This window comes from Periplaneta americana, chromosome 4, assembly GCF_040183065.1.
Source record: "Periplaneta americana isolate PAMFEO1 chromosome 4, P.americana_PAMFEO1_priV1, whole genome shotgun sequence".
NCBI classification, from domain to species: Eukaryota; Metazoa; Arthropoda; class Insecta; order Blattodea; family Blattidae; genus Periplaneta; species Periplaneta americana.
Window position 1 is genome coordinate 193,604,387 of NC_091120.1, and position 14,633 is coordinate 193,619,019.

Below are 14,633 nucleotides of genomic sequence, written 5' to 3' on the forward strand. Positions count from 1 at the left end.
AATAATTTAAATTTTTGGCATGATATAATTTTTATAGGTTATAAAATCTCTTTTCAAAATAATATAAATAGTAATGATATAAATTATATCAGATTACATTGTAAAGCATATAACATTTTTAACAAATAAATTCCCATATCAAGCTGCAAGAAACAACAAAAAAAAAAGGGAAAAAAACAATGAACAAACATCAAAAGAAAGTATGAACTTTAGGTGTTGTCCTAGAGGGAAACATATATGTATGTACCTACATAGAGAAAATTGTTTCCTCTATGGTAATTCAGCTGTTGACCAGACGGGACCAAGTGTGACCTAGTGTGTCACCACATTTTCGGTAATCGGGATCGGCCTGATTGCAATAAGTGCTAATCGCGATTCGTATTGTAGTCTGTCACCAGTATAACACTCTATATGCATTTCTGGATTTAATGTTCCTATTTCAGGTGAAGAACAAAATGCATGCAGTTCTTTGTTCTGTAACTTTCTCCATTCTCCTGTAACTTCATCCCTCTTAGCTCCAAATATTTTCCTAAGCACCTTATTCTCAAACACCCTTAACATATGTTCCTCTCTCAAAGTGAGAGTCCAAGTTTCACAACCATAAAGAACAACCGGTAATATAACTGTTTTATATAACAATTTAATTCAATTAGGGGATTTAAATACCACTTCAGTGCGTAGCACCGGAGCTTTGAAATACTGGGTTGAGGGGTTAATTTCATAACTCATTATTGTATTTCGTTGTTTTTGAGAGCGTTTAAAGAACGTGATTTGCTTTTCTTGTTTCTTTTGACGTGAAACGTCTATGTTTCTAGATACAAAAGGGGAAGATTGTAACATTTTGACATAAAACGTTTACTCTGATGTCACTCATACCATGGAAACAGAAGTTTCCACGTGGCCCACCTCGCTCCATTCTCTACATATTTAATGTGCTTCGAGGTTTTCCATACGATAGTCATGGAAATATTGGATTATGGAACAGGCCTGTACATAAATGGATCTTTTGCAGTGAGGACTATTAATGATGGATATTTTGGATACAGATATTTTGGCATTTTAAAATATATCTATTTAAATAAAATTCTTTTATTTTCCAAAAATTTTTTCATTTTCATTTAAGCATTTTCTTCCTTGGAATGTGAACATTTTGTTCAGTGGGTGTTTTATTTTAGTGGACTTCTTTACAGTGGGAACATATTAATGAAGTTTGGTTGTAATAGTAATATGGATAACATTTTTTTATTTCTTGTTTTTAATATATGGCTGCATTCATTTGTTAACAAAACAAAGGAGCAATACCCAATATCAACAACAAACATGGCCTATGTCGTTTACCTATTTCTTGAGGATTAAACTCATTCTGTGTTGATGACCTCATGGATATATAGAAACAAGTGTTGGAAAAGAAGAATAGTAACACTTGACAACTGAAGACAATTCTTCTTTTCTTTTAGTACATGACTTGAATGCACTTAACATGTATTTACACTGTGAATGTGTGTGCAGATCTGGAGATATCGGACCTGGTCAGTGAGTCAGAATCAGGTCTCTCCTTCAGTCGCACCCCTGGACAGCTGCTGTCACTTACATCACATCTCTCATTTGTAAGTATGCATTTGTATGTATTTCAAAACTGTAAAAAATGTTTGTGATTTTGTAACCCTCCAGAATCCTGTCATTTTTTGGTTGGGCTGTTGTATTACATAAAGGAGTCTGATTTTGAAACTAAATTGATGTCAGTTGAAATTATGATGTTTGTTGAAAACAATTTTTCGATATTAGGCATACAAAATTATTTCTGTGAAGAATTACTGTTTGCGCCTAAACAAGCTGTACTGAAGATGGCTACTGTGCTTTTAGTTACTAGTAATGTATAAACACTTGCTTGCAGACTCTCATTCCATCCTCAACAGATGGAAAAACTATTTTGGGCAACTACTAAATGATGTTGTTGTTTTCTAATGCCAGGCGTTTGACAATAAAGTCATTTTGACCTCTTGCACGTCAATATTTTTCAAAGATATTGTCATGGTCAGCCACTGAAGCACAGATTTTGAGGTGTTTCGAATCCATTTCTTGATTAGAATTGCACAATGGGCAGTTAGGGGACTGATATATTCCAATTCTATGCAGGTGCTTGGCCAAACAGTCATGGCCTGTTGCCAACCTAAATGCAACTACAGACGATTTGCGTGGTAAATCGGGAATTAACTGTGGGTTATGATGCAGAGAGTTCTATTTTTTCCCTTGAGATTGTGTTATCAAATTTTGTTTGTTGAAGTCTAAGTATGTAGATTTAATAAATCTTTTCACAGAGTAATACTAGATTTAGTAACAGGTCTGTAAGTAGCAGTGCTGCCCTTCTTTGCTAAAGCATCTGCATTCTCGTTTCCCAGGATTCCACAATGGGATGGCATCCATTGGAATATAATTCTTTTATTGAGTGTTGTGAACTGAGAGAGCATTTTAGTTATTTCTGCTGTTTGAGATGAAGGTGTGTGTTTAGAGACTATTGATAGAATAGCTGGTTTGGAGTCTGACAATATAACTGCATTCTTAAATTTACTGATGTGGCATAGAAGATTCACTTATTGCGACGATTTCTCCATCAAAACTTGTTGTTCCATATCCGAGAGATCTATAAAGTGAGAAGAGACAGCACGTAACACCTGCACCGGCACTTTGTTCCCTGGAGATCAAGGATCCGTCGGTGTATAAATGAAGCCAGTTTTGTGGAGGGTACCTACTATTAATTGTCTTTAAAGACAATTGTTTCAGTATTTCAGTGTTTACTTCTGATTTCAGTATTTCTTCTGTTAAATTTAAATTATACTCTATATTTAATAGAGTTAAAGGGTTTGGTTTGAAACTACTAAATGTACATAGGGCAAATAGAAATGATTGGGACGAAATTCAGATACAAACTGCTGAGCCATTTATACCCGAACCCACACTTTCTGAAGTCGAAATTTCGGTAGAAATGATAGGGAAGAAATTCAAACACAAACTGCTGAGCCATTTATGCCCGAACCCACACTTTCTGAAGTCAAAATTGCGGTAGAAATGATAGGGAAGGAATTCAAATACAAACTGCTGAGTCATTTATACCCGAACCCACACTTTCTGAAGTCAAAATTGCGGTAGAAATGATAGGGAAGGAATTCAAATACAAACTGCTGAGTCATTTATACCCGAACCCACACTTTCTGAAGTCGAAATTGCGATAGAAATGATCGGAAAGAAGTTCAAATAGAAACTGCTGACCCATTTATACCCGAACCCACACTTTCTGAAGTCGAAATTGCGATAGAAATGATAGGGAAGAAATTCAGATACAAACTGCTGGGGCATTTATACCCGAACCCACACTTTCTGAAGTCGAAATTGCGATAGAAATGATCAGAAAGAAATTCAAATACTAACTGTTGAATTATTTATACCCGAACATACATTTTCTGAAGTCGAAATTGTAATAGAAAAGCTGAAAAAGTACAAGTCTCCAGGTATCGATCAAATTCCAGCAGAATTAATACAAGAGGGTGGAAGCGCATTATCTAGCGAAATTTATAAGCTTGTACTTGCTATTTGGGAAAAGGAAATTATACCAGAACAATGGAAGGAATCCATAATTGTACCTAAGTGTAGTGTAGTAACTTTCGAGGAATATCACTTTTGTTGATGTTGTACAAAATGTTGTCCAATATTATTTTGAGAAGATTAACTCCATATGTAGATGAAATTATTGGGGATCATCAGTGCCGTTTTAGGCGTAATAGCTCGACTATTGATCAGATTTTTTGTATTTGACAGATATTGGAGAAAAAATGGGAGTATAAGGGTACAGTACATCAGTTATTCATAGATTTCAAAAAAGCATATGACTCGGTTAAGAGAGAAGTTTTATATAATATTCTCATTGAATTTTGTATTCCCAAGAAACTAGTTGGATTAATTAAAATGTGTCTCAGTGAAACTTACAGCAGAGTCCGTATAGGCCAGTATGCACACTGCCTCCTTTCTGGGACTTACAAGTATCTATGCGACAAAACTGATGATGTTTCACCATAAAAATCACATTTTTATACCCCAGGCCAAAAGAATGGCTGTTTCCATTCCTACTCTCTCCAAGTCTGCAGTTTACAATCACAGACAGTAATGATGGTGATTGTGTTAGACGACTTCTGTAGTTGATGTCTGAAGTTTGTATGTTTGTTTTGTTGCAGGGTTCAGGTCAGAGTGGCAGACTACCAGGAGATGCTCATTTCAGTCCGTTATCCAACAGTGATGATCCGACACAGGATCTGACACCCTTACTGGTGAAGAATGATGAAGCACTAGGTGTGTATAGAAATAATTTGTTTTAGTTTACATTATCATCATCCTCGTTGTTATTGTTGTGTACTAAGCATGCTCTTCGAATGGTATGTTGTTTCAACAAATGCACGTGGGCAGGGGTCTTGCAATTGGTTGTACACCAAAGTACATCAGTGCACAATTAGTACTGGTCCTGCTTTATAAATGGTTTCTTGGTTTTTAAAGGGTGCAATATTGCTATTTAACAAGTATTAAACGAAAACTTAGTTGCAGATTTGTATTGTTACAGCAGTATATGCATTACACTCAGGGACAAAAGAAACCAGACACTTCTATATTTGCTTGTATTTTGTTGCCAATTATTTCAAAATGAAACCCATTTAAAGAAAATAATGTTTCATTTAGCACCTTATACGACAACATTTGAAAAAAAAAAATGGTGCCTTAAACATTAAAAACTCTTTTTAGTAACAGGTATTACCCCCTCTGGCTTGAATAACTGCATCCATACATCTTGGCATGCTCTCAATTTGGTTAGCAATGTCTTCTTGAGGAATAAGTTCCCATTCTTCGCCAAGTGCTCACCTCAACTCTTGTAACGATTCTGGTCTCGGTCATCTATTCTTAACACGCCGTCCCAGCATGTTCCACACGTGTTCAATTGGGTTCATGTCTGGACTCCTTGCTGGCCATGGAAGAACATGGATTCCCACTTCTTGGAGATAATCTCCGACCATATGGGCAATATGCGGCCGTGCATTATCATGCATTAAAACAAAATTATCGCCTACAAATTGGCCAAATGGCACAACGTGATCAGCCAAACATTCATTTATATACCTATTAGCTGTTAGTCTTCCATTTTCAACAAAAACCAACTCTGTACGAGCATCCGTACACACTCCTGCCCAAACCATCACTCCACCATCTCCATACGGCACATTTTCAGAAATGTAACACTGTGAAAATCGTTCTCCCCTCCTTCTCCAAACTCTTTCATGTCCATCAGGTGAGCACAGATTGAAACGGGACTCATCGGTGAACAGAACACAGCTTCACTGTCCATTTCTCCAATCCCTGTGATCATTTGCAAAACACAATCGTTCAACTCGATGCATCCTGAGAAGTCTGGGACCAGTTGCAGGTCTACTTGATATCAGTCCACTTGCTTTCAACCTCCTTCTAACTGTTTTGGCCGAAATTGGGCGTCCATGCATGTTAACAAATTGCTGGGCTACACTAGTAGCTGGCAGGTTGCGCTCCCTAAGAACTCTCAACACCATATACCTGTCTTCATTTGGATTTGTAGCTCTTGGACGACCCGAACCTGGTCTTCTGGTATATTCTAGGGTCTCTCTATACCGTTTTATGGCATCATGGGTTGTGCTTCTAGCCATATTCATAACATTTGCAATGTAACGTACACTGCGTCCATCATCGTAAAGGGCTACAGCTCGAGCCACATCTTCAGGTCGCATCTTGTTTTAAGACAAATGTTACAACCCCACTTAAACTCAGAAAATGTAAAAATAAAGAAATAACGAATGATAACGATAATGAAGCACAAAATGGTTGAGACACAATTGTTATAGCTGAGACTCCGAAAGCAAAATTGGAATATTTGGTTGTAATGGCTTGTTTATAAAACAAAACACAGTCAACAATGTATACACGTCTCCATAACAACAGATGGCTACCATAATATTGTATGAGAAGATAATGTTTTGCAAAATACCAGCAAATATTAAAGTGTCCGCTTTTTTTTGTCCCTTAGTGTATTTTCATAGCAATAAAAAGTAGAGCGCATTAATACAAAACACGGAAAAGTTGTATATTGCGGTCAGATTAAAGTATACACTATGACACTATGCTGTAATAGTAGGCCTAACATAATGTTTTATGAATGATTGCATTTTGAATGATGTCATCATGACTAATACACAGCATAAAGGATGTGTATTCGACCTCCCTGACCTCACCATTTCGTAATCTTACACTTACAGATTAAGCCTTAATTGAAGTGTGGCATGTCAGATGGGCAGGTTTCAGCTGTATCAATAAATTGTGGTATTATTATGGGAGAGGAGTGAATTGTGTTCGGTATTGTGAATTACGTGGGAGTAAATTATTTGTCAACAGTAATCTCACTAGACGTTTTGATTTATCTAGAGAAAATCAAAACACGAGTGGGATTTAATTGACTATTACACGATTAGAAGTAAGTATATAAAGATTAGAAGTAACGAAGTACTCCAATACAATAAAATATTAATTGACTTACGAAAATACAACTGTCTTCAAAAGTATTATTGTACCACCTCATTACAAATATTACGCTAGATGCATGCTAGATGGCAGTAGTGTCTTTATACAGACACTGTAATGATTACTATTCAATAAATCTTAATATTAAACAATCTCTGATACGTGACTATCCATAATATCATATAGCAGAAGTTCTTTTTATCCTCTCAGAGCAGAAGCTATAACATAACCTAACTAATATACATAAGTGTTAGAAAAGTTTTAATTAACGACGATGACATAAAAAATAAACATGAATAATTTTAAAAGGAATAATTATTGAATGTACAATTTTCAAATTTGAATGTGGTTGGTGGTTCAATTGATGTTATATTGGACGTGTGCGTAATAGAAGTGGAACTCGTTGATTTAGGCCTACATGGTGTATTCAACTTATTCAGGATTTCCGAATGAATAATTTTAAAAGGAATAATTATTGAATGTATAATTTTCAAATTTGAATGTGGTTGGTGGTTCAATTGATGTTATATTGGACGTGTGCGTAATAGAAGTGGAACTCGTTGATTTAGGCCTACATGGTGTATTCAACTTATTCAGGATTTCCGAATGAATAATTTTAAAAGGAATAATTATTGAATGTACAATTTTCATATTTGAATGTGGTTGGTGGTTCAATTGATGTTATATTGGACGTGTGCATAATAGAAGTGGAACTCGTTGATTTAGGCCTACATGGTGTATTCAACTTATTCAGGATTTCCGAATAAATAATTTTAAAAGGAATAATTATTGAATGTACAATTTTCATATTTGAATGTGGTTGGTGGTTCAATTGATGTTATATTGGACGTGTGCGTAATAGAAGTGGAACTCGTTGATTTAGGCCTACATGGTGTATTCAACTTATTCAGGATTTCCGAATGGTGCTCTTCATTTATTTGTAAATCGGATTTCAGAAGATGCATAGGTATGATCAGTGATTTTTATTAATTCTTGTTCTTGAATGCCAATGCGAGTCATATTTGAAACTGCTGTGCATCGACTGGAGTGGTTTGTAATTTTATATATATATTTTTTGACGTCCAGCGCAGTTTCAAATGTTGGCAAACAAAGAAACAAATGCTAGGGACGCGATAAAATTGTGTGATAAGCAGCCATGATTGGTTGAAATACGTCCTTTCGTACCGTTTTATTGGTCAAAAATAGTATGACGTAGTAAGAGTGTAATAGTCACTACAATCTACAAAATGAATTGTGCTGTGTGTTACCATCTGATTCGAAAGGAATTTGCATGTTGTCTGATAGCAACTAAGTTATTCACGTAAGTCCTATGATTCTGTTTTAACCTAATTAGCGTAACCTGCCATCATCATATCCAAAATATAATATACAGTATGCTATTAATAAAGTAGACTAATATGCTGACAATAATATTTAATAGTGAAAAATTTTCTTTTTACTAATGGTGAGTACTTTGTCATTCACCACATCAAGGCAGTGATGTAGAGACCATTTACAAAGAATTGTTGCCAAAAGTCCGCCATAGGAGACTTCAATTATAATAATGATTAATCAATAATTTATAACTTCATATTTGTATTTAGGCCTGCATTTTGTATTTATAATTTACAGTTTTTTTTTTTTACTTTTACCATAATTATATTTATTAGGCCTATATTATTTTTAAATACACCTCCATTTTCAACAGTGACCTGCTTATACTGTGTTGTGTGTTACCACGGCCAGAAATGTTACGCGCTAATGAACCACCAATAATATATTAGAAACGACCATGTGCTTTTGTTGATATGAGGAATCATTCTAAGAGCGTGCCTACTTTAGTAGATTATGAATTACTAGTAGGATCAGATAACTTGACAGGAATCTGAGAAGTGTAGAAGAGAATGGGAGGACTACGTGCGCATCTAGACAAGCTTTTTGACGTAAATTTCCTGGCAGCATATGACATCTTCGTTTTCTTTTCCAGTCAGTTACGGAACCTGTTTAAACTTATCCACTAACTTTAATATTCTTTTTCGTGTTGGAACTGGGCTTCCAACTTTGAAGAAAATACGATGAAAGAGTAATGGAACAGAGAAAAATTCTCTCCGGCGCCGGGATTTGAACCCGGGTTTTCAGCTCTACGTTCTCATGCTTTATCCACTAAGCCACACCGGATACCCACCCCGGCACCGGACAGAATCGTCTCAGATTAAGTTCCAACTTAATCTGAGACGATTCTGTTGGAACTTAATCTGAGACAATTCTGTCCGGTGCCGGGGTGGGTATCCGGTGTGGCTTAGTGGATAAAGCGTCAGCACGTAGAGCTCAAAACCCGGGTTCAAATCCCGGCGCCGGAGAGAATTTTTCTCCGTTCCATTACTCTTTCATCGTATGATGACGCAGAATATCTGCATGGAAATATCATATGTACTTCGGTACATTAAAATAATATATTTGAAGAAAATGTTATTTTAGATTATTTTAAGACATCTGCCAGATTGAAAAACATTTTTTTTGTCATCAGTGTATCTGTAAAAATATAATTCGACTTCATTTATGATTTTTATAATTGAATAGTTTTAACTGTACTGAAATTAAAGAACAACCGACTTGTGACATTTGTAAACACCAAAGGTTTCCATGGTAACAAGAGGGAGTGGTGACATCTTGTTTGCCACAAAGAGAGGAAAATGGGTGTTGCTATGGAAACCCTTGGATGCTTTCAAATGTTGCAAGTCAATTGTTTTAGTTCGGCTATATTATTTTAATTTGTTTTCAGTATCAAACACCTCATCCCTTCATGAACAGAGCAGTCGTCTGTCTGGTATTACCCCATTTCTGTCTGCAGAAGGCAGTGATGGGTTTGACTCATATCACACATGTTCCAGTTGTCCTGTGGTGGACAAGACTCCACTTACCAGGCGTTCTTCCCCAGGGTAAGAAGCTTGTAATTGAAATATGTTGTTGTTTTCTAATGCCAGGTGTTTGACAATAAAGTCATTTGACCTCTTGCACTCCAATATTTTTCAAAGATATTGTAATGGTCAGCCACTGAAGCACACATTTTGAGGTGTTCCGAATTCATTTCTTGGTTTGAGTTGCACAATGGACAGTTAGGGGACTGATATATTCCAATTCTATGCAGAGCAAAATTGATTTAGAATGTATAAATAACATTTCGTTTCTCCTGATGTTTAGAATATGATTGTGTAAGTGTAAACAGCTTATACAGTGAAACCTCTCATTTACGGACATCGAAGGGACGTAACAATCTCTCCGCATCTGGGAGGTGTCCTTATTTGGGAGGGAGGCTCCCCAATCTAACAGTAAATTCATAATATGCATTATGTATCCCTTCACGCTTTAAATGAAATGTATTACTGTAGTTTAATTCTAAATACAGTATACTGCAGTAAATTCTTTGCAACTTTGAACTACAGTAGATAAGGCCAAAAAATGAAAATACATGCAATTTTATTCTAGGTCTACAGTTATGCAATACTGTAATTTACAGCTTTCAACTTAACCTTTACGTTCAGGTGCCATGTCTCTCGAAACAGAACAACTGATTGAAGTGAAGAGAATAATCCTACTAACCCTATCATGTGTCGAATACAATTTCACGATCGTGGAAACGTTGGACCCATCAGACAGGTTAGATTTTATGACTTTTTTATCCACCCGCTTCGAGTTAACAAAGAGTAGCCGGCTGGGCTAGAGCCTACGAGACTCTTATTGTTTTCTTTCATGTTAAAGAATTTCTGTACAGTTCCCAAAACTAAATTTTCCATTTGTGTAATACATTAGGTCTGGAAATCCAAGTTCTGTCCGCAGTCAGAAGGTAAAACAAGCTTTAGGACTGTGAAACAGCTGTCTGTGTCCGTGTCTGAGAGTGTCCGTAAACGAGAGTTAAATTTATCATTATTTCTATATTATTTCAGTTGGGACATAAAAATCTGTCCGTATATGAGGAGTGTCCGTATCTTGGGGGTGTCTGTAATGAGAGGTTTCACTGTAAACGAAAAAGTGTTACCGAAATAAATTTACGTGAAAATTATGAGAATTTTCCTGGGATCTCAGGAAAAGAAAAGAATGTATGAAAAAAAAAAAAAACTTAAGTACAGAACGTATAAAAGAAGTTTTACTGTATATTATCAGTATCATTTTTGGAGTGTTTAAGCTATATAAAGGTACTTTTAAATTAGTGAGTTGTGTTTTAATGAACTTTTTTGTGTATATCAAAAGAATATAATTTTAAGTGCTGTCCTGGAAGATGTAAACCAGGCAAACAACTAAAGAGAGGACTCTAATGACCATCAACAGAAACACTCATTCTTTCTCTCTTTCACATGGCTGTCAAAGTCTTGAATGTTTTGTAGGAATGAATGTGAGTTTGGCAAAACATAAGTACCGCGAGAAAACCTGGGCCAAAACATTTTATCACATATTCCACAACGACTTGCTAGGTTTTGAACTCGTGTCTTCAGCCCAGGACGCTGATGTTCTATCTGTATTGCTAATAGTATACCGTTCTTATGTTCAGGTGTTTGAAATCATCAAGCAGTAGTAAGCGACGTCCACGTCCATCGAATCTACCAATTCGATTGTCAATGACGTCTTCGCCCCCCAGCTCCTTCAAGTGTCCCAGCGACTTAAGAGGCACGAAAAGGAAATTGTCACCTGAGCGATGTGCTTTGGGTGACATCACAAACAGCACGCCAAAGAGATACGCCATTAGCACACCGAAAAGTAAAGGCAACAGAGAAACAGGCCTCACCAAGGCCTTTATGAAAGTAGATGTGGGAAGCAGGAAAGAGGTATGTACACTGCAGTTACAAAGGAAATAGCGTCAACATATGAACTGTTCAGAGCAAAAGTGGTGTAAGTCAGAATTGGGTAATGAGGGTTAAAGTAAACATTCTGTAAAATACAGCACAAAGTAGCAATTAATATTCAATTTATAGATTACCAGGTAACAATTGGCATTCATACAGTCCTCTTTGTAGATTGAAAACTCAAAAAAGTTTCATATCCATTGTTCAAGAATTAAAACAGAAAATCAGTGTCCCGAATTTAAAAGAAAACTTACAAATTAAATCAAACCCTTTAACTCTATTAAATATAGAATATAATCTAAATTTAACAGAAGAAATACTGAAATCAGAAGTAAACACTGAAATACTGAAACAATTGTCTTTAGAGACAATTAATATTAGGTACCCTCCACAAAACTGGCTTCATCTATACACCGACGGATCCTTGATCTCCAGAGAACAAGGTGCCGGTGCAGGTGTTACGTGCTGTCTCTTCTCACTTTATAGATCTCTTGGATATGGAACAACAAGTTTTGATGGTGAAATCATTGCAATAAGTGAATGCCTCAGGAATCTTCTATGCCACATCAATAAATTTAGGAATGCAGTTATATTGTCAGACTCCAAAGCAGCTATTCTATCAATAGTCTCTAAACACACACCTTCATCTCAAACGGCAGAAATAACTAAAATGCTCTCTCAATTATTATCACTCAGTAAAAGAATTGTATTCCAATGGATACCATCCCATTGTGGAATCCTGGGAAACGAGAATGCGGATGCTTTAGCAAAGAAGGGCAGCACTGCTACTTACAGACCTGTTACTAAATCTACGTATTACTCTGTGAAGAGATTTATTAAATCTACATACTTAGACTTCAACAAACAAAAAACTTGATAACTCAATCCCAAGGGAAAAAATGGAACTCTCTGCATCAAAATCCACAGTTAATTCCCGATTTACCACGAAAATCGTCTGTAGCTTCATTTAGATTGGCAACAGGCCAAGATTGTTTGGCCAAACACCTGCATAGAATTAGAATATATCAGTCCCCTAACTGCCCATTGTGCAACTCACACCAAGAAATGGATTCGGAACACCTCAAAATCTGTGCTTCATTGGCTGGTCATGATAATATCTTTGAAAAGTATTGGAGTGCAAGAGGTCAAATGACTTTATTGTCAAACGCCTGGCATTAGAAAACAAGAACAACAACATATTCAATTTATTTAAATTTTATTAGTAGTCGGTGGATAGCACAAAGGACATATTAATTGCTACTTTGCGCTGTATTTTACAGAATTTTTACTTTAAACCTCATTACCCAATTTTGACTTACACCACTTCTGCTCTGAACGGCCCATATTATAAAATCATGGTCATCGAAGATGTAGAAATTTATGTGTAGATTTTTGTTCTCGACAATGAAAGTTTATGTCAATATACATAATACTTATTATTATCGAATATTTGATGTCACAGTTCCAGCAAGATGGCCACCACTGCTGTTGAAAGAAAATTTTTCGTGCTTGAGTTGACCAAAAGGAATTCTGTTACTGCTGTATAGCACCATTTTCATTCATCTTCATTTAACCCATACTTCTCGAGTTGGAACATACAGTGGAGCGTCTCGTTTAGGCACAGTGGAAATGTAAACAAAGTGCAGGTAATGTGTGTGGGGAGGATGAGCCATACGATAAACACGAGGGATGCACAAGGCTTTAGTTACAATATTTATGATGGAGCATTAATTAAAATTATATTTTCCAAAAACACACAAAACAAAAGAACACAAACTGCGTGATGTTGTCATATATACAGTAGAACTTGGTTATAACGACATCCAAGGCACCTTGAAAATTATGTTGTTATAAACGAGTGTCGTAGTAACCGAGATTCACATTATCAATCTAGTGAGGTGGAAAATGAAAAATAATAAACATAATTAGGCTTATTTTGGATTTATGTATTCACTTTTAAGCATGCCATGAACACAATAAAATACATGTACAATTATAAATATAGTATTCTGTATTAAAACAGGTTGTTCATTACTCACCAAACTTATTTACTGAGGAGTGAAGTAATCAGTCATTTTACTCTGTTGTCTCCTACTTGCCCAATATACACTTTCTAAATTAAATTCTATGTTCATTATTTCAGTTGCAATTTCACTGGTCCTTCTTCTAGCTTCATACTCCCTCCTCTAACTTCATAGAAATGTTCACAATTCTAATGGCTTCTAAAGTGTCACTCACTTCTTTTGGTGGCCATACTGCGTTAAAATGCGTGCACTTAGTGAAAACTTCCTGTCGAAACTGACCGCATGCAGGTACCATTAATACCGCATGAATTCGGGCAGGTTACAATGGGATGGGGAATCTGCCTGCATTCCAGAGGTCTATGATAGAAGGGAACAGTAAAGGATTTGTCAGATTTCAGCAAAATATTTTTCACAATACTTCGGTTCTTAGAAAATTGTATTCCAAACTGAGGTTGAAAATGACGTTACATGCGAGGTAGACGCATATACGTTTGTCGTATTAAGCAAGGTACAAAAGCATATGTCTTATGGGAATTAATTAGAACCACAGAATATTTTACGTTATAGGCGAGGTGTCGCATAAAACGAGGTCGCTATAACCAAGTTCTACTGTATTTTAACAAACAAGCAATTGTAATGTTGAAATAATATAATAATCAAATTTACTACTTATAAGATGTTGTTTTCAAGCAGCATTTTTTACGGTCATGAATTTCATTCTCTGTATGACTGACATAATATCACCGTCTTCTCTGGCCAAATTAACAAAACTACAGTATTGCATAGTCTTAGAAAGCAACAAACTTAGGAATTTTATGTTCCCTATTTTCTCAATGAATTGGATTATTTTAAATTTACTGTTTGCGAATTTATTTTGTTCTGCTAGAATTGTTGTTTTATGCCCAGGGCTCAACAGACTTATGTATCTATTATTATTGCAGTAGTTTGAATAGGCCTATGTGTAATTATTTATTTATGTATTCGTCTTGTGTTCAGGTAAGAGGAGTGCTGAAATCCGACAGCAGTGCGGGGATGTCAACACCTGTCACCGCAGCTGCTGTTGTGAAGACTACAAGATTCAACCTCCCAGAAAAGCATGAAGACAATGTTTTTCATGATGTGAGTTCCACCTTTAGATACCTGGTTAAGCTCTAGAAAAAGAAAACTTTTGACATTCTTTATAAAGATA

General features: G+C 35.9%; 1 protein-coding gene across 6 annotated transcripts in view; it reads left to right on the forward strand.

Annotated features, from left to right (window-relative positions):
• The window catches only part of gwl (serine/threonine-protein kinase greatwall), a 39,437-nt gene that overhangs the window by 14,903 nt on the left and 9,901 nt on the right, over window positions 1–14,633 (forward strand). For all 6 annotated transcript variants that reach the window (XR_011331891.1, XR_011331892.1, XR_011331890.1 and 3 more), the window contains exons 6-10: window positions 1,510–1,607; window positions 4,227–4,341; window positions 9,365–9,521; window positions 11,129–11,402; window positions 14,441–14,563. Coding sequence is in view for 1 of the 6 variants with exons in the window: in XM_069824555.1 (XP_069680656.1) it covers window positions 1,510–1,607; window positions 4,227–4,341; window positions 9,365–9,521; window positions 11,129–11,402; window positions 14,441–14,563 (767 nt within the window). In the remaining 5 variants the exon portion in view is untranslated. The remainder of the gene's footprint in view (window positions 1–1,509; window positions 1,608–4,226; window positions 4,342–9,364; window positions 9,522–11,128; window positions 11,403–14,440; window positions 14,564–14,633) is intronic.